Source organism: Manis pentadactyla, chromosome 14 (genome assembly GCF_030020395.1).
Source record: "Manis pentadactyla isolate mManPen7 chromosome 14, mManPen7.hap1, whole genome shotgun sequence".
NCBI lineage: Eukaryota > Metazoa > Chordata > Mammalia > Pholidota > Manidae > Manis > Manis pentadactyla.
Window position 1 is genome coordinate 16,550,551 of NC_080032.1, and position 19,786 is coordinate 16,570,336.

The 19,786-nt window shown below is 42.5% G+C and overlaps 1 protein-coding gene and 1 long non-coding RNA gene across 2 annotated transcripts; one reads left to right on the forward strand and one right to left on the reverse strand.

Moving 5' to 3' along the window:
- Positions 1 to 351: 351 nt before the first annotated feature.
- PEBP1 (phosphatidylethanolamine binding protein 1) lies at positions 352 to 6,190 on the reverse strand. Its single transcript, XM_036929437.2, has 4 exons — positions 5,911 to 6,190; positions 4,667 to 4,776; positions 3,872 to 3,972; positions 352 to 1,353 (listed from the first exon to the last, which is right to left on the reverse strand). The coding sequence occupies exons 1-4, from the start codon at positions 6,043 to 6,045 to the stop codon at positions 1,136 to 1,138; spliced, it is 564 nt and encodes a 187-aa protein (XP_036785332.1). The 5' UTR covers positions 6,046 to 6,190; the 3' UTR covers positions 352 to 1,135.
- Positions 6,191 to 6,257: 67 nt separating this feature from the next.
- LOC118934167 (uncharacterized) lies at positions 6,258 to 15,060 on the forward strand. Its single transcript, XR_008993596.1, has 3 exons — positions 6,258 to 6,390; positions 8,832 to 8,982; positions 14,641 to 15,060. It is a non-coding gene; the product is annotated as an uncharacterized LOC118934167 (long non-coding RNA).
- The last annotated feature ends 4,726 nt before the right edge of the window (positions 15,061 to 19,786 follow it).

The following is a 19,786-nucleotide window of genomic DNA, read 5'->3' on the forward strand; positions in this document are numbered from 1 at the left end:
TCTTGGTCGTCCTTGTGTTTCCTGCGCACAGCCACCCCAAAGGGGAAGGTTTTCAACTAGCTTCATTCTCAGATGGAAAGAACCACTTACAAAAAGCAAACTTGCTTTTTGGGGGAAGACTTAGCCTAAAGTTTTGTTGATTTTTTTTTTAAGCCTCAAGTTTGAATGGTTGCTCCTGCTGTAGTTTAATAGCACACGTGTAAGTGTGGACCCTCTATGTGGTCCCTGAATCAAGTCCCAACGGTCACTGCTTATCAGGGAAAGGAGCTACTCACCCTTAGAGGCTGTCTCTTGACTTCCTGCATTTATGAAACCCCCGAACCCAAAAGGGCAAAATAACCTGGAGACCAGTTCATCCACACAACATTTTTATTTTATTCAACTATAAGCAAATAGCAGAATTAACAACATTCAGCAACTCCAGACCAGCTTTCCCTATACTAGTGAAGAGTGACCAATTTAAGAGGCACAGACTTAGAGATTCCTAACAACCTCTCACCCAGCCCTGTAGCTCATCTAGACGGATGTGCCGTGACAGCACAGTGACGCTCCCTGTTGCTTTTTCCAGTATAGCTATTTAAGGGAGACAGAACCGGACACTGACCCCTGGTAACCAGTCCAAGATGTACCATGCTGGGTGTTCGTGGACACGCAAAACCTCTGGTTGTCTTGGTGAGACAAGGGCCATGAAAACACATCCCAGAAGATGCAATTGTGCACAATTCTAGACTCAGGCTCACAAAGATAGAGGTAATGAATTTTTTTTTTCACTTCCTTAAAGATTCTTTGATGTTCTATTTTTTGATGCCCTATTACTATAGACCTGGTATTTTTATCTGAATTTTTTTTTCTGTAAATTCTGAGTTGCTCTTCTTACATTAACAATTTGATGTCCCCATCCTAACACCCAAAATATCCCTCCAAATGAGTTCAAATTGAATGACACATAAACGGGGGTATGTGACACTTTAGAATCACAAAGTATAGTCAGAAGGAAAAGTTACCCTAACCACTATCCGACTGCTCTGGTCTCACCTAGAGAATGGGAATGGGGAGGAAGAGAAACTACATGCATCACTGAACTTGAGAACACTGCCTGGGACCTCTGAGAGGGTTTCTGTCTCCTAGTTTCTCCCTACTTCCCAGACAGCTGCTCATAGAGTTTGGGCACATAGTCATCCCATTCAGCCTGGTAACACGTGCCAGCCACTGGGGTCCCAAGCCCGTACTTCTTGCGGAAAGATGCCACCTTGAATTTGCCGCGGTGGTCTCCAGATCGGTTGCTGAGAATGGGCTCATCACACTTCAGTGGCCTGTCCTGCTCGTAAACCAGCCAGACATAGCGGTGAAGGCCTAAAAGGAGAGGCAGAAGCGAAGATGTACACACAGTGAAGTCTATGAGATGGAGATGTCGCCCATTTTCATAGAATGTGCAAACTTAGAGGGACCCACACCGTCTCATTTGCAAGACGAACACTGAGGACCCAGAGAAGTAGAATCAGTCAGGTCACTTACCTGCTGAAAATCACCCCATGGCTTCCCTACCGCTCTCTGCTCCTCATTCACCCCACCCCAGGCTTCCAGCCCATCTCTAGTAGGACCCTACAGCTCGTCATTTTCCACCACTTCCACCCAAATGCCAGCTGTATTTTTGTCACAGTAACATTGTTAATTAAAATTCTCACTTTTTAATTTAATCTCCTCACTAGAAAGAGCTCCATAAAGCTGTGATATTTGTCTTTTGGCTATTTTCACCCTAGAACCTACCCCAGTGCCTGGTAAATAGGAGGTGCTAAAAAATGAGAAATGAAAGGAGCCAGAAAAGCACTGACCAGGAGCTCATCATACCACAATCAGGCCTACACAGGCTAACAGAGAACACTATCTTCCGACTTCCAAAACTTAGGTCCTTAGAAGCATAGAGATCTGCTTTGAATGAAATGACCAAACTCACTTCAACCAAAAAAGTAGCAAAGAATGCTTTAAAACCAGCCAGCAGGCACCCTATTAACAATGCGGCTTTCTACAGACTCCAATTCAGTCCTAGACACAAACAGGTACACCATGAGCCGCTTAAAAAAAAAATTAATTAAATATTTGTACACCCAAGTGCACTGCATCATTATTCACAATAGCCAAGAGGTGGATAGACTCCAAATAACAACTAATGAATGGATTAACAAAATGTGGTACATAAAGACAGTTTTTCAACCTTTTTGGAACATTCTTGGGCACAGTATCTACCCTAAGTATTTACCCAGGAGAAATGGAAACACATGCCCACAAAATGACAAGAATGTAAAGAGCAGCTTTATTCATAATATTCAAACACTGAAAACAACCTCAATGTCCATCAACAGGAGACTGGCTATACAAACTGTGGTATATTCATTCACACAATGCAATACCACTTGGCGATAAAAAGGAACAGGCTACTCATAGAAACAACATGGATGAATCTCAGACATTATCTTGAATGAAAGAGACCGGTCAGCAAAAATAAATGCATACTATACATCATCATTTATATGAATACAAGAACAGCGAAAGTAATCTATAGAGAGGGAAGTCAGAAAATAGTTAGTTTTGGGGAAATTTAACTCAGAAGGTCATACACGAACCTTAACAGAAATATCCTACAACTTGTTTTCAAAGGTGCCTATGAGGTCACCTTCATGCACCGGTCAATATTCATTGACTAAACAGCTATAATCTGGGCATTTTTTCATATATAAGTCATACATTACTAAAGAATATGGAGGAAAAAAAGCACAAGAAAAAAGTGAGTTACTGAGGCTTTTTTTGTTAATGAGAACACAGCTCCTGCTTGAAAAAATTGCTTTGTTCTCTGTGTGTATTTTCCATAATTAAACTGCCTAATTTTATAAATGCCCTAGAGAACTTAAGAGATCCCTGGGAAAGATATATCTTGACCTTCTCTTTATGAATGTACGAGAGGGCTTGAAGTCATCTAAAGTTTCTGGGTCCAGAGATAAAACATGAGCCTATGGCCAACTGTCCGTGTCAGGGACCTTCCTGTACCCCTTCAGACTGACTCATGCTGGACAGTGTGTACAGAAGCCAGTATGCTGCCATGCTCCACCCACCACTACTCCCTTGTTCCAGCAAATGGATCCTGTAATACACAATAGCAGATAATATATATGCTATATATATAAAACATAAAACATAACACGATACGATGATGTGTGTATATCTTTCATACAGTTCTTAAAGAGTCTTCCAAATCTTTTCAGTATACCACACTAGGTTTTCCAGAGAAAGAGGGAGCTATACAAAGAGATAAAGAAGCCAATTTTTAAAAAATTTTGATATCGTTAATGTACAATTACTTGAACATTATAGTTAGTAGATTCCCTCTATTATCAAGTCTCCCCCACATACCCCATTACAGTCACTGTCTGTCAGCATAGTAAGATGAAGAAGCCAATTTTTTATAATTAATTTGGAAACTATGATCATTTCTGAGACTCTTCATGGGCACAAGAAGCTCAAAGATCCTACAGGGCAAAGGTTGAATATAGAACTCAAATAGCTTAACTGTGTTCAATCCATGGGCAGCCCTCCTAGGAAGCCACTCCAAGCATTCTGCAACATCCCTTCCTTGGTATCCTCTGATTTCCCTGCCTGTAAAGGCCTAGCAGCTGGTAGGCATTGCTAACAGTGGTTCCAGCCACCCAACACTACTGCAGGTCTGAAAGTCTCTGGCAGGAGGCGAACTGAGCTGCCTGAAACTTCCACTAAGATTAGGGGTCTCTAAGAACCACATGAAAATTTGTAGCACTTTAGGCCAATCCTCATGTGTCCCCCAGCTCCCCTCCTGTCTTCCCACAAAGCAGCCTTTACTGACCTGTGCCCTTGGGAGGCCCAGAGCCCACATAATCGGAGAGAACTGTGCCACTGCTGACATCATTGCCCTTCATGTTGACCACCAGGAAATGGTGCCATTCCCTGTAGGAGGAGCACAGGGCCATCAACACCAAGGAAAATCAGTACTCACACACTTCATAGCCAACAAATGTACATAAGGCACATGCTGCATGCCAGGACGTGGCAACAAACAAGACAATTCTGCTTAAGGCCAGTGCAAAAAAACCTCATGTGTCCGCTGAAGGGAGAACCCAACACTTCCTCCCCCTGAGGCTCTCTAAGGCCGGGGTCTGCAAACTTTTCCTGTAAAGGCCCAGAGGGTAAGAGTTTTAGGCTTTGCAGTTCATGCTGTCTCTGACACAACTATTCAATTCTGCAGCTGTGGCCTGAAAGTGGCCACAGACAAGATATAAATAAGTTACCACAGCTGTGTTACAATAGAAACTTTATCTTATGGACACTGAGGTTTGAATTTATATAGTTTTCCCATGTCACAAAGTATTACTCTTCTTTCAATTTTTTCCTAATCATTTCAAAATGTAAAACCCATTCTCACAGCCCTGTACAAAACAGGTCTTGGGTAGCTGTGGCTCTCAGCAGTAGTTTCTAGACTCAGTAAAGGAGCAGGAAATGCACACTCTGGCTTAAGCACAGGTGTGAACATCCCAAACCAGGTCTACTTCGGCACAGCATGTCCAGCGAGGGACTTATACAGTGCAAGAGGTACCAGGTCGTATTTGGATGACCCACTGTTCCTCATCTTTCCCCAACTCACCTGTATTTGGGGTCTTTCCTGCTGGGAGCATCCGGGTCTGTCATAACCAAGGTGTAGAGTTTACCTGAATCAAGGCCATCCCATGCGATAGTGGTGGGCCGGTTCTTAACCTGCAGGAAGGAACCATCTGGAGTTAGAAAGTCAGAAATGTTGACGAAACCAACATTCTTTCTTTGACCTCAAGTCCTCAAAGGTCAAACAGAGTAGATTATGAATAAAAGTTCAAGTGTATTGACTCTAAGAGCCAAGAGCTGAAGTTTAATATACACTATGTATTTTAGTCCCAACAACACTATAGTACTGGTATCCTTGCATGGTCTTAACAGAAAGACGTGTGGTCAGGATTCCAAACCTGGAGCAGGCCGAGCCCACTCAACTACAACCTTACATTGCCTGGAATGACTGGGTGTCCTGATTCGGTGACCAGGAGGTGAACTGGGACCAGCTAAACTAGTATCTGAATTAACTGGCCACTTAAACGTGCACAGAAAACGAGACAGCCTAGGTGGCCAGAGGAAGATGATGAGTCTGGGAAAAGGGACGCTGAGAGATGGGCACTTTATATTTAAACACACAAAACAATGAACTGTCAGAGCAATGTATCCACACCGCTGCCCTGGGGCTTTATGGCTAACAACCCGCAACGGTGTTGGACATTCTAGTTTCTCCACTTTCAGCAGCCAGGACCTGGTCGGGCCTTGGCCACAGGGGTCAGAGGCCAAACGGTTGGCAGAACAAGGCCGTTGCCCTGGTGACTTGCCTTTGGTTGGCTACACGCTCTTGAGCCTAAGACAAAGGAGGAATGGCTGGGCAACGCTGATCACCGGTTACATAATGTGTCACATGTCCTCGGGTGGAGCTTTTGCTCCCCAAACTGAGACCTAAAATCCTTGAGACCCTAGTTGAGGCTCTTCGGGACGGAGCGTAAGAGCGCCCACCGCCCATTGCTTCCCGGGTACCGCCCCCTCCCCACCTCTGTCCCCGCCGCCCGGGCTGTTTCTGGGCGCAGGACCCAGCTTGCGTCCCTAAGTCCGGGGGAAGTGGACCAATTCTCCCTGCGCCCAAGCCGCGCCCGCCACGTGCAGGTTTCCCGATGCTCTGGCGTGTGGGCACCGCGACCCCTTTCCCTAGTGGATCCGGCGCACGGAGGCCGAAACGTCCTCCCCTCCTCCGCCGGGTCCCCGCACCGCCGGCCTACAGGCCTCCACGCCGCGGTCAGCAGCACCCGCGCTGCCCTCAGGTACCTGGGTAGGCGTCAGCACTTTGCCCAGCTCGTCGATCTCCACGCCGGCGTATTTGACCTGCAGCGGGTGCTGCGGACGCTCGTCCACTTCCTGCAGGCTCAAAGGCCCGGACCACTTACTGACATCCACCGGCATCGCGAGGCCGAGGTAGGCAGGGAGCGGGAGGGATCGCGGGGTTCCTGCAGCAAGACCACAGCTCCGACTCCCTGCAGTCCGCAAACTGGGCCGAGGTGCACGGGTCCCGCGGGGGCGTGCACGCGCCCCGCCTCCGCCCCGCTCCCTCCCACTCCTCCAATCACTGGCCAAGCCTAGGCCCCCTCTGCTCTCTTGATTGTGGAGCCCCGTAGCTCTCGCGTCTCGCGTTGTGGGGTCAAAGCATCAGGCTTTGCGTCACGGTTTGCGCCTGGGAGCTGAACCCTCCAACACCCCTGAGTTGCTCGGCGCTATGGCTCGGCTTGCAAGACCGTTGTTTCAAGAAACGTAATTGAACTGCTTTTGACTTTTTTTAACCTTTTTGCATGATTCTTTGCTCCACTTTCTAAATTCAGAAATCGTAAGCCTTGCTTTTCTCTTGTACTTTGTAAAAGAAACTCGATTGCTCGCGCCGCACTGTTTTCGCGCATGCTCACTTGTTTTGGTAATTGCCGTGTGAGGGCCTGATGGAATTTTTTAGCATTTTTCTCAACGGGCAGATGTATTTGCACATATATTTAATCCCCGTCTCCCCACTTGGTTCAAACAAGATTCCTGGGAAATGATTCTTTTGAACAATTATTTTTTTAACGTAATTATTCCTATTTTGCTGACAAGTGGCCCTGTCTTTACCCAAACTCACTGTGGCCACCAAATGCTTTCTTTTTGCTAAATTTAATGGGCACTATTTAATAGTCCTCTGATTTGACCTTAGGACAGCCTTTGACAATGATAACTACCCAAATGGAATAAAAAGTTGTGTGATGTTTCTCATTAGGAATTCATACAAGTTATTGTAGAAAATTAAGAGAAAATCCCCAAAGTAAATTTTATTTTATTTATGTAATTTCTGTTCCACAATTTGGATGTGAACACCAGTGACAATTGGGGGTATATCTTTCCAATTTTAAAACTATAAACATAGATAACTTTACTCTGTTCAGCCACAAAAAATTATGGCTCTACCGTTATAGAATATCTGTGTCAAAAAAGGATCTTCGTTATTGTAATGGCTTGTTCTGCTCTAGATGTGCTACAGTTTATTCAACAAACCTCTTGATAGTGGACACTTAGGCTCTTCTGTTGTTTTTTCCTTTTACAAGTGTCACTGAAATCAACATCCTGATATATTAAAACTTTGTGGATAGTTTTAGGAAAATTTTATTAGATAGGGGATTGCTAGGCCAAAGAATATGTACTTTAAAGGGGTGAATCACAGCTAGGCTAGTGTCTAGTTAGTCCAGAATGGAAACCACCTTTAGCATCAAAGCACTAATACGGTTATTGTTTCTTTCCATCATTTGTTCCATAAATGCATTTTGGGAACCTTGTAAGCAAAAGGAGAACAGGCCCCACCCTCACGGGGCGTGTAGTCTACCATGGAAAGAGATGTTAATCAAATGACATTCAATAAATGTAAAATTACATGTTGTGATGAGTGCCAGGAGAGAAGACAGGTCCAGGTTGTAGGTGAGGGTCAGTGCAGCCTGGATGGGTTCTGCAGCTAATTCCCTATGTGACCCAAGGAAAGCCACTTGAAGGCAGGGAGCCTTGATGGGTGATGGATACAAAACTTCTTGGGAAAGATGGAAAGAAATTGCAGATATTTCTGCTCCTGGCTACTATTCTTGCCCCTTCACTAGCCCAACAAGTAAATAGTCTCTAGGCCTAACCATGCCTCCAGTCTTCCTCCATCCAAGCCCATCCTGTCCATGTTTCTCTTTCTCAGATGTAAATCAGATCAATCCATACCTCTCACCTTCCCCCTTTCTCTAAAGCCCTCCATGACTCACCGTTGCCTCAGGATGAATTCCAGACTCTTAATAGCCACCTGCAGACATCTCCTACCTTCCCGCCTCTCGGTCCTTGCATTCTCTCCACTGTGAATTTGATTTGATTCCAACTTGTCTTTCTACCTCTGACCTTTGCATATGCTTTTCCCTCTTCCTGGATATATTTTCCCCTCATTTCCCTTCCTTCCCAGCTATCCCTATACTCTTGTCCGGTGGTTGTTATTCATCTTAAACATCATTTCCACCTTCTCCCAACCCATCAAGACTGGAGAAATGCCCCGATCTCTGTATCCATTCTGTCCTTTCTCTTTCCTAACATTTAGAACATTTGGGATTACTCGTTTATCATCTGAACCACACCACCAGCCACTTGAATATAAGCTCCATGAAGATTATCTCTCTTGTTCACTGATCTTATCCCTAGCACTTAATTAATGCCTAACACAGTTGGTACCTGATACTATCACTGTAATTTTTATTATAAGAAAATAAGTGAATTTAAAAAGAAAACATCTGGTTGGTTTTAGACTCAGATCATTAAAGCTTCGCTGACTGATAAACTATCACATTCAGAGAAGACAGACCATTCCACCTATAATTCTGGTATCAACAGCACTTCCTTAATTAGCAGCAGTTGGAGAAATCAGAGTAGTTTTCCTCTCACTGTTTATATTTAACAGCTCTCATTAAACGCTCATGAGATAATGTATGCCACCCCACAAGCCACGTGTTAAGAAGGAAAACAACTATTTGGACAGAAGGGATATTTGCATCTTCATAGAAAATGCTCAAAAAAGGGATTTTTAAAGCTTGACTTAGGCCACTCTCTGGGACTAAACAAGCACAGATGTTCTTTGGAGGTTTAAGAGATGGGGACAGCTTTACGGAGTGCCTATCGGGTGCAAAGTGTTTCACGTGATTTTCCTTGTTTTACAGATATGGTCGTGGAGGCTCATGGAGTCTTGGGAGTGACCACCTACATCTGCCAGCCCCTGAGTGCTGGGCTGCGCTCTCCACCGAGGAGAGAGACCTGGAACCACTTCCACCAAAACACTGACTGGAACCAAGCAAACCATACTGTGTGCAGGTCAGCATGCTCCAGTATCGACCACTACTGTTTACCAAGTGCCTCCTCTATGCCAGTCAGTGTGTTCCAGTGACGACCATACTGTTGAAGAAGCACCTACCATATGTAAGCTCCAGTGGTAAGAATGATTGTTTACTGAGCACCTGCTGTGTGTGCATCAGAGTGCTCCCGTGAGGCTGACCCCCATCCACTGACCATTCCCCCAGCCATGAGCCGGCCTGACTGGAGGCTTGACACGCAGCACCTCCTCTCATCCTCACGCTAACTTAGTGTGGGAGGTACTGCCTTTATCCCCATTCCATGGTAAACTGAGACTTAGGAAGGTGTAAGTGACAGACAGGAGGAAAGCCCACCTGGCTGCAAAGGCCAGATGCAAAGTCCTTACGCACTCTCTAGCTGGAAGTGACCTCTGCCCTCTGGGAAGCTCTCCTTTGGTGAAGGTGTCATGCGGTGACTGTGAGAGTGCACCTCTTGGATCTGACTGCTGGGGGAGGTACTGGCCAGGGCCCCAGCTGCCGCGCTCTACTGTTTGCAAGGCCACAGCTTGGCAGGCTGCCCCCAGCAATGACGGAGCTCTCTAAGGACTGTGGGGCAGAGCTGGGAGACTGGGCTCCTGGGTTGTTAGGAGAACTTGCCTGCGTTCCTGGGAACCGCTCCTTCAGCTGACACTTCTTTTCCTCTCAGATGGCTCCCCCGGCCTCTCCCTGGCCCCTCCCAAGCCCCTCCCCTTTCCTTTCACAGCCCATTCCCCCAATAAATTCCTTGCACAGCTAATCCCATCTTGTCATCAGCTTCTCAGATGACCAAGAGTCAGTTTCCAAGTTTGAGAGACAGGATGTGAACACCCACAACTGGGAGTAGAAGCAAGCTTGGGGTGCTGGGCTTGAGCCAGTGGGCAAACTGGTTTTGCTAGGATGGGGTATTTAGGTAGGGGCGGATGTATGACATAGCAATCAGGCTGAATAAAATTGAAGAGACAGGGAAGGGAACATCCTTTTATTTTTTTAATCTGTAAAGTTTAAAAATTTCCTCAGTACACAAATAATCAGCCACATAGATCTACATTGGGTTTATCGACAACCCTGCAATGATCATTGTACAGATTAAATGAAATGAAACATGATGTGCTTCATATACAGCTTGGCACATGCAGATGGGTTCATGTTCATTCTATGAAACACGTAAATGTAAATAAGCAAAATTAATTACGTAAAGACCTTTAGTAATCCTACCACCCCCAAAATAATGAACATCTGGTGGTATGTCCTTCCAGACTTCCTTCTATGTATATAAATGTGAATATGCATATACCAAAGTATGTATTCAGTATGAACTGGATCAAATTATACACACATGCTACTGTGTAATTTGCCTTTCTTCACTTCCTCCCACCATGCCTATAAACAAATTACCACAGCAACATTCTTCAAGGCTACACAGGGATCTAATCTATGGTTTGTTGCTTGTTTACAACACAACTCCCCATTTGGAAACATTTAAGGTGTTCTCATTATTCTGCTCTGGAAACATCTGTGCAATATGTATCCTTTTATTTGTACCTTCATGCTTGTACATTGGTTGTTTATTATTTGGTTGGTTGTTTTCTCTTAAGGATAAAATCCTAGATGTAGGTCTAAGAACATTTGCATTTTAAGTTTGGGATGCCGTATTCCAAATTGGGTGGGGCCTCTGTGACTGCTTTTTAAGCCAAAGGGACCCAGTGATCAAACAGGTTTATTCTCATTTATTATTAAATGTTCCTGTCTCCACTAAGTTTTATTTCCATGTTGTTAACATGTCTGTAGAATATATGATCCACATCAGAATGCATACATATTTCTGCATTATCTCATTTAATATTCTCTTTTGAACATTTTTTATATTTAATACATTTCAGAAAGTTGTTTTTAAAACAGCTAATACTATGGTGTTGTGAATTATTTAATCATGTCTTTGTTGTTAGATAATGATGCTGTTTTCCCCATCGGTTGAGGAAAGGAAGTTCAGAAAGTCCCAGGTACTTGGCCAAAGGCCAACATCAGATGAGAAAAAAATAGGTGTGAACGGTGGTGAGAGGTCTCTGGAGAGAACAGGTGTGAACTGTGGTGCTGGTCTTGACACAGGCAGGGCACCCAAAAGAGAGCTTCTGGCAGCCAGAGCAGAGGAGCCAGGCACCCCTACAAAAGGCTACAGAAAGCCTCATACTCATCCAGAAACCAAGAAGTGCCCTACAGTCCAGGTAAGGACCCAGGCCTGGGGGTGTCTGGGGACTCCTGCCATACAACAGATGCTCTATATTTACTGAAGACTCAACCCTGTTCATATATTAAACAAGGTGGCAAAAGCGATTTTTAAAAAGAAAGAAAAGAAAAAGAGATATTACATTTATTGACACACATCTACTATACGCTTGTATTTCTGGATTGGAATTGGTCTGTGTGTGTCTAGGCAGGGAGCTTCCATAGGTGCTTCTGTGAGCAGACGTGAATGAATGAGCCTGTAAAACCACAGGTTGTTTTGTCAAGTAAGGGGAGGAAATTCACTGGTTACTCAGTGGAATGGCTTCATTCCAGTTTTACTCATCATGCATCTGCTAGAGAAAGTGTTTTACCAGGGAGGCCTGATGAAAATAAAGCCCTGTCCTGTGGCCACAGTTTGGAAACTTGTTCAGGCTATGCCAGTGATTTGGAACTGTGGCCCTAGGATGACCTAGGTGCAGGGTGTTGGCCAAGGATATGGACTGAGACATTGTTCTGGAGATTGATCTCCAACTGGGCTCCAGGATTCCAGCTGTTAGGTTTTTTATGTTGAGATTTTTGCTTTTCTGCTGTGAGAATTGCAAAGCATTTTAAACACATTCTCACTGGCATCCTTTCCATAAAATAGTTGTAGGAGTTAGACAGAAAATTAATTTTAAAAACAAATGAATTCTAGTCCCTCAAAAAATTAAAAATAGAATTACCATACGATCCAGCAATCTCACTTCTGATATACACAAAAGTGAAAAGAGGACCTCAGAGAAATATTTGCACATCATGTTCACAGTAGCATTATTCACAGTAGCCAAGAAGGGAAAGCAACCCAAGTGTCCAGTGATGGATAAATAGGTAAATAAAATATGATCTGTCTGTACAATGGAATATTCAGACTTCAAAAGAAAGGAAATTCTGACACATTCTACAACGTGAATGAACCTTAAGGACATTATGCTAAAGAAATAAGGTAGTCACAAAAGCACAAATACTCTATGATTCCACTTATGTGAGATATCTAAAGTGATCAAATTCCTTGAGACAGAGAGTAGGATGGCATTGCCAGGGGTTGGAGGGAAGAGGGAATGGAGGGGTTGTTGAATGAGTATAAAGTTTCAGTTTTGCAAGATAAAAAAGTTCTGGAGATTGGTTGCACAGCAATGTGAATGTATTTAATGGCACAAAACTGTACACTTAATGGTTAGGATGGTAAATTTTGTGTTATGGGTATTTTACCACAATTAAACTTGAAAAAATAATTAAATGATATATAATATTTGTGTTTTATTATATGTATTATTGAATTGTTATTTTTACTTTTAAATATTTTTATATTTATATATTTATTATTTATATCATTATTAATTATTATAATAGTTAAGTTAAAAATTTTAAACACCAAGCAAATTCTGGTATTTTATATACACATGATGGAATAATATTCAGCCCACAAAAAGGAATGGTGTTCTGATACATGCTGCAATGTGGATGAACCGTGAAACCATGTGCTTAGTGAAGGAGCCAGACACAAAAGGCCACACACTTTTATGACTCTGTTTATGTGAAATATCCAGAAGAGGTAAATCCATAAACACAAGGCAGGTCTGTGGATTTATCCATCAGGAGGGGATGAGGGAATGGGGCAGCAACTGCTTAAAGGGTGTAGGGTTTTATTTTGAGGTGATGAATGTTCAGGAACTGGACAAAGGTGATGGCTGTACAACATTGTGAATGTGCTAAATGCCACTGCACTATTCACTTTTAAATGGTTCCTTTTACGTTCTGTGAATCTCACTTCAATTTAAAAAAGCAAATTCTAGAAGTTAACCTGCAAATGTGTTTGTAGGCTCAGAGGTTGTTTGCAGGATTACTCCCCAAGCAGCACATATTTTTAGAGATGGGAAACAGAAATGGACAGATTAATGGGTATAGACACCTGTGTTTCTTTTTTCAGCAACCATTTCTCTTTCAATTAATAACACTGCACTTTCCTTTGGGGAACCACCCCTCTATCACTCTCAGTTCATGTGGTTTTGGTGTAACTCTGGGGATGGTAGTGTGACCTGAAGCTGGCAATCAAAGCTTTGCAACCTTCTGGCCTTGCCATTGGTTCAGGGATGCCCAGGTGAACCAAGCCCAGACAGTGAGACTCAGTTCTGGGACCCTGATTGAAACCACTGGAAAGAGGGGATTTTGCTCCAGCCAGTACTGCTGAGGAGACAAAATGTCAGCCTGGAGCTACTGGAAGTCATTTTGCCACCAGGACAAAAGAGGCTGTCTGAAAGAGAGAGAGAGAGAGAAACATCATGACATGATGACATTGACACTGACCTCTGGATGGAGCCAAGCATGAAGCAAAATTGCCCTTGGACTTTTCAGATACATGAGCCAGCAAATTCCATTTGGGACCTGTGCCTATTTGAGTTGGATATTTTTCACTTGAAACAGAAAGAATCCTTAGTTAATGCAGATGATCTGCTCACTAAAAAGGAGCTAGAAATAGAAACCTGGTCCCCCAAATCATGCTAAACTCAGTGAAGTATCATTCATTGTCTTTAGTCCCGTCAGATTAGTGATTATTCAAACCAAAATCTTTACCATCTTCATGAAAAATGGCTTGCTGTGTGGCTTAAACAAGACACGCTGCAGAATGCCTGCCGTGCCCACAGTCCCCAAGAAGCCCCCACGAGTCCACTCCCCAACCCACCTGATAACCAGTCCACAGGCTTGTCAAAGCACCTATGAAACGGCCTGGCCCAACAGGCTGACCTTGATCAATCAGATTCGACCTCTTGAATCTACACTGGGATGTAAGGAGGAGCAGGCAGGCATAAATGATAGGAGCTAATGGAGAAAGGAGAAGATGCGCAGAGGGTGCAAAGGGGCCTTTAAGAGTCTTGTGCAGGCTGAAAATTGGAAGCAGCAGGGAGTATGGGTTAAAGAGTATATAGAATAGAGGAGAAATGGCCAATTGACTGTGGGAAAACAGCAGATTCACACAGAGAAACAGGCACCTGGAGAGACTGAGTCTCAGACCTCCGGAACCTACCCATTTCTCGACAGGGCTGCAGATGGGTGCCAGACCACCAGTGGCCTTTCAGCAAACATCTTGTTCTTAAGATGCCCTCAGCACATCTCTGCCTTATGAAATACAAAGAATCTGGCCAAATTATTTTTAGGTTATTCAGGACTCTCTCAGTTGCAAGTGACTAAAACTCAATGCAAACCAGAACCTTAAAGAAGAAAAGTAATTAGTTTGAGTCCTGGGAGGTCAATGGGTTGTTGGCTTCAGAAGTGTCTGGACCCAGGGTCTTGAGTGATGCCATAAGCATCTGACCCCTCTCCTGGCTTTGCTTGCCTCTGGGCTGGTTTCAGTATGAAGTAGATTTTCCCATTATGTTTCCAGATAGCCATTGTGGTTGGTAGCTTCTAAGAAGACCCCAGTGATCCCCACCTCCTGGTATTCATGATTCATGGCCTTGTGTAATCCCTTACCCTTGAGTAACCCACTTTTAACCAATAAAATATGGCAATGTTAATGGAATGTGACTTCTGTGGTTAGGTTACATAAGACTGTGACTTATGTCTTGCTAGCATGCATTCTCTATTGCCTTCTCAGCTTTCAGGCTTTCATTAAACAAGTTGCCATGTGGAAAAGCTCAGATGGCAAGGAACTAAAGGCAGCTTCTGGCCAACAGCCAGTGAGGATCTGAGGTCCTTGGTCCAATATCCTGCAAGGACCTGAATCCTACCAACAATCTCTAGATGAGGCTGGAAGCAGATTGTTCCCCAGTCAAACTTACAGATGAGTTGTCCAGCTCCTGATTAAAAACCCATTGTGATTACAAAGGCTTTAGCTGGCAGGCCTCACAGGGGAAAGATGCCCTCCCTGCACCAGACCTGGTACGCAGCCAGCATGTCGCAGTCTGATGGAAGTCGCAACCAAGGACTCAGAGCTCTCTGGCCAGTCGTGTTCTTATGCACATTTGTATTCCTAGCCGTGGCTTCTCCGTTCCCAGGTCTCTCTATCTGAGGCCTTGGGCAGAGGTCCTCTCCAGATGCCTGTGCCAAGTCTGCTTACGGGAGCAGAACAGGACCTTGAAGACACTTTCCCCCTCTGACTCAGTACCTAGTACATTCCCTCCGAGTCCTCCTTCATTCTCTGCAACCTACCCCACCACCAAGCCCCAGGGTCTATAAAGCTGCTAAAGTCTTTTGTTTGGGGTTCCTTCAACAATGAGATGACTCCATAATGGGGAATCCCATGGGGAAAGTGCAAGAGAGAGAGTAGGTACTTTCTACAAGTTTAGCCTCTTGTACCATTGCAATAAGTGAGTAAAGGCTTGACTCTTTCATCTTTGGCTTGTTGCTTTAGTCAGCTCCTCGGACACCTGACAGGTCAGCGCTCTCTCCCAGCTTGACTGCATTAACAGTGAGATCCCAGCCTTGGCTGGCACTTCTATTGCAGTTTATTGAGAGACCCTGAGGCAGAGTAGGTTAATAAATGGATATTGTTCTGCGCCACAAAGTTTGTGGTGATTTGTTATGGAGCAATAGATAACCAATAATAGCCACCAATTAGGCCTGCATTTGTTCAGGTTAGAACCCAGCAGAGAGGCTTCTATTTGCCAACACCTCCAGCAAAATACAGGGACTGCTTCTCACTAATCCAGACTGGGTTGTCTGCCAGTTGACTCAATTCTGGCCATGCCTGGGTCCTCATCCACCCCCATAGCTCCAGACCAATCATGTTTTCTTAGGATAGGAGAAAGGCAGCTCTCCAAAGGAAAATCAGTGTGCTGATATCAGAAAGAAGACAAATAGAGGCAGGAAGAGCAGAAGTAAGTGTCCTCTACAAGCAGCAAATGAGTGATGTACACACCATCGCAGAGATCCTTAACCAGCTCAGCAGAGCAACGTGTAAGCACTGTGTCAGTAAGTGTCTCGAAGAATACATAGCTAATACTAATTGCATGTGATATTGGTCACTTTATTAATAGACTTCATCTTTACTTACCAAAATTTTGTGAGCTTACTGGAATTTCTTGGCATGATTACGGGGAAAGTGGGCTTTGAAGTCATTCACTTTTAAGTTTAAAATATCTAGCATTGGCAAGGATAGAGGGAAATGCTCAGCTCACACACTATTGAAAGAAGTAAACAGTAGCATAGTCTTTTTGGAGGGCAGTTTGGCAGGATGTATCAAACTTTCAAACATGCATGCTTTCTTACCCAGTAACACCTCTTCTGAGAATTTGTTCTCCAGGAAATCTCATGAGGTTCATGAAGCACTGATGTTCACTGCTTTATAGTTTGTGATAGTGAAAAAGAGAAAACAATTTAAATGCCCATTAAATAGGAGTAAATGGACTATAATGAATCCACAGTATAGAATACTGGGCATTCTTTAAAATGCATAAGATAAACTTAAATGTAATGACATGCAGAGAACCTCAAAATATGTTAAGTGAAAAAGAGAGTGATGTCAATGAAAATGGTGGGGTAAGGACCTCAAAAATTTGATGTGTTGAACATATGTCCCAACTTGTACTCAGAACCCCTCAGCAAAGACTGGGAGACTTACTGGTTCAGAGGATTATGGAAATCTGTTTACTCATTAGCTGACCACTGAGTAGAGACTTTAGTGGCCACACATGACAAAGAATACAGACTTAATAGAATTAGTTAAGAGAAGTAACCAAACAACTACTACAACAAAGAACAAGAGAAAATCCTGGGCATGGTGATAATCTGATTTCCAGGGTTGTTACATATTATTAAAATGTCCAGTTTTCAACAAAATAATTATGAGATATGCAAAGAAACAAAGTAGAGCCCAAACACAGGAAAAAAATAATCACTAAAAACTGTCTCTGAGGAAGTCCAGATATTGGACTTACAAGACAAAGACTTTAAATCAGCTATTTTAAATATGTTCAAAGAACTAAAGGAAACTATGTGAAAAGTTGCTCAACATCACAAACCATTAGAGAAATGCAAATCAAAACCACAAGGAGATATTACCTCATTTCCATTAGGATGGCTACTCCAAAAAAAACCCCAGAAAATAACAAGTATTGGTGATGATGTGTAGAAATTAGAATATTTATGCACTGTTAGTGGGATTGTAAAATGGTGCAATTGCTATGAAAAATGTATGGCAGCTCCTCAAAAATCTGAAAATAGAACTACCATGTAAGCCAGTAATCCTACTTCTGGTTTTATATCCAAATGAATCAAAAGCAGGGTTTGTTGACAAGGTGTTTGTACTCCCATGTTCATAGCAGCATTATTAACAGTAGCCAACAGGTGGAAGCAACACAAATGTCCATCGATGGATGAATGAGAAAATGTGTTATATACTTACAATGGAATATTATTCAACCTTAAAAAGGAAGTTCTGTCACATGCTACAACATGGATGAACCTTGGGGACATATGCTAAGTGAAATATGCCAGTCACAAAGAGACAAATACTGTATGATCCCACTTATACGAAGTACATAAAGTAGTCAAATTTATAGAAACAATGTAAAATGGTGGTTACCAGAAGCTAAAGGGAGAGAGAAATTGGGAATTGTTCTTTAGGAGTGTAAATTCAGTTTTTCAAGATGAAAAAGTTCTAGAGATTGCATCCACAACAATATGAATATACTTAATCCTGAACTGTACACTTAAAAGTAAAGATGGTAAATTTTTTGTATGTGTTTTTCACCACAATTAAAAAAAATTTTAAATAAATTTAAAAAACAGGAATGGAGTACTTATATATTCTATAACATGGATAAATCTTAATGTTATGTTAACTGACAGAAGCCAGACACAAAAGCCACATATTGTAGGATTACATTTACATGAAATGTCCAGAATAAGCAAATCCATAGAGACAGAAAGTAGATTAGTGTTTGCCAGGGGCTGGGTGTGTGTGTGGGGGGGGGAGGGGTGGCAGTAATGGGAAGTGACTACAAGGGGTGTGGGTTTCTTTTTGAGGTGACGAAAATGATCTGGAATTAGAAAGTATTGAATATTGCACAACCTAGTGAATATACAAAACCCACTGAATTGCACACTTTATTTAAAAGGATTTTTTTTAAAGAGTAAGTTACTTAAAAATATATAGTGCACAGTCTTATCTATGCTTTTAAAACTTCTATATCTTTATGTGTAGTGTGTAATTCATATGTATGTAAATGCATAACTAGAAGGATAAATAATAAATGGTTAACTGGTTTTCTTTAGGGAGGAATAAAGATTTTCAGATTTGTTATGGGGACTTTCACTTCCCATAAGTGGACTGAATTGTTTTAAATTATACTTTTACAAATTGTCCCTTAAAACAATTAGTATATTTCTTCTTAATTGACTAGCAAAAAAGGGTTTTGGAAGCAAGGAAACTAAAGTAGGCCAAATGATTAGTATGGTGATATTGATTATTTGATGTGTAAAGTGCAGAGAAAAATTATAATGTTTATAATCATAATTGTAAAAATTTATAATTTATAATAAATTATAATCTTATGTGTGTAATTATTGTATTTTATTAACATTATACTTTTATATAGAAATGCCAGTCTGGGACATTTTGTGTGGGAGATAGGGCCCTCTAGTTCCCACAGATAGTACAACACAGTAGCCAATGCTCACAGTGTTCACATACACAAAAGCTCATTCTTTGAATCATCATGAGAAAATACTGCATTGTGTCCACTGTGCTTGTTCAAAGTAAACTATGTGATACATTTCAGAAATATCAGAACTTGGATAAGCAGGTGAGTCCTGGCTTCGTCTAAGAGCTGAGACCTTGAGCAAGCTGCTTAACAACTCTTGTATTTTCCTCTTCTGGACAGGGATGGTTGTTTGAACCAGAAATCTCTGAAATTCTTTTGCGTTCCACGCAGTTTGGACCAACGCTTACCTCTTAAAGCTTGGCAATGGGACCCAGTCCATGTAGGGCTTGGAGTGCCACCTGGTGACTCAAGTTTGTAAGTGAGATTTTTCACTTTTTTCTGGGCCCAGCCACCCCAATTACAGTTTTGTAATTGTTCAGAAGTTTACAATTACAGTTTAGATCTGCAGGATTTTTTTCCTAACTCCTTGAAGTTGCTTTTAAAATGTTTTCAATATATGCATTTTTCTAGGAAGTTGGTATGTAGTTTCATCAAAAGGTTCTTAATCCTCCTTTCCCCATTCCAAATTTTTACTACTCTAAGTAAATGTAAATGTGAAGTCCAAAGCGAAAGTGACTCGTTTTATAAACATGAGCTTGAGGCTGTGACTTTATATGGGAAGTTATCTCACCTCTCTGAGCCTCATTCTCCTCATTCATAAAATGTAGATAATCATAGTACCCACTTCACAAGTTTACTCCGAGGATGGAAGGAGGAGTTATTCCATGGAAAGTGTGCCTGCAAGAGCAAACAGTATATATTATCAGGGACCTTAAAATCTTACAGGAAGACAGCCATCGGCTGGGAAAGCCAGGATGCAAGTAGTTACCATGTCTCTACCAGTTTAGCAAGACTGAGTTCTCCTGAACAGGAGTGCAAAAACCT

Excerpts from the sequence above, each read along its gene's own strand:
- PEBP1 (XM_036929437.2), bottom strand. The coding sequence starts at position 6,045 with ATGCCGGTGGATGTCAGTAAGTGGTCCGGGCCTTTGAGCCTGCAGGAA. Across the intron at positions 3,973-4,666 it reads AGGAAAGACCCCAAATACAG|GGAATGGCACCATTTCCTGG; the intron begins GTGAGTTGGGGA and ends CTCCTCCTACAG. Across the intron at positions 1,354-3,871 it reads TGGGCCTCCCAAGGGCACAG|GCCTTCACCGCTATGTCTGG; the intron begins GTCAGTAAAGGC and ends CTCTCCTTTTAG.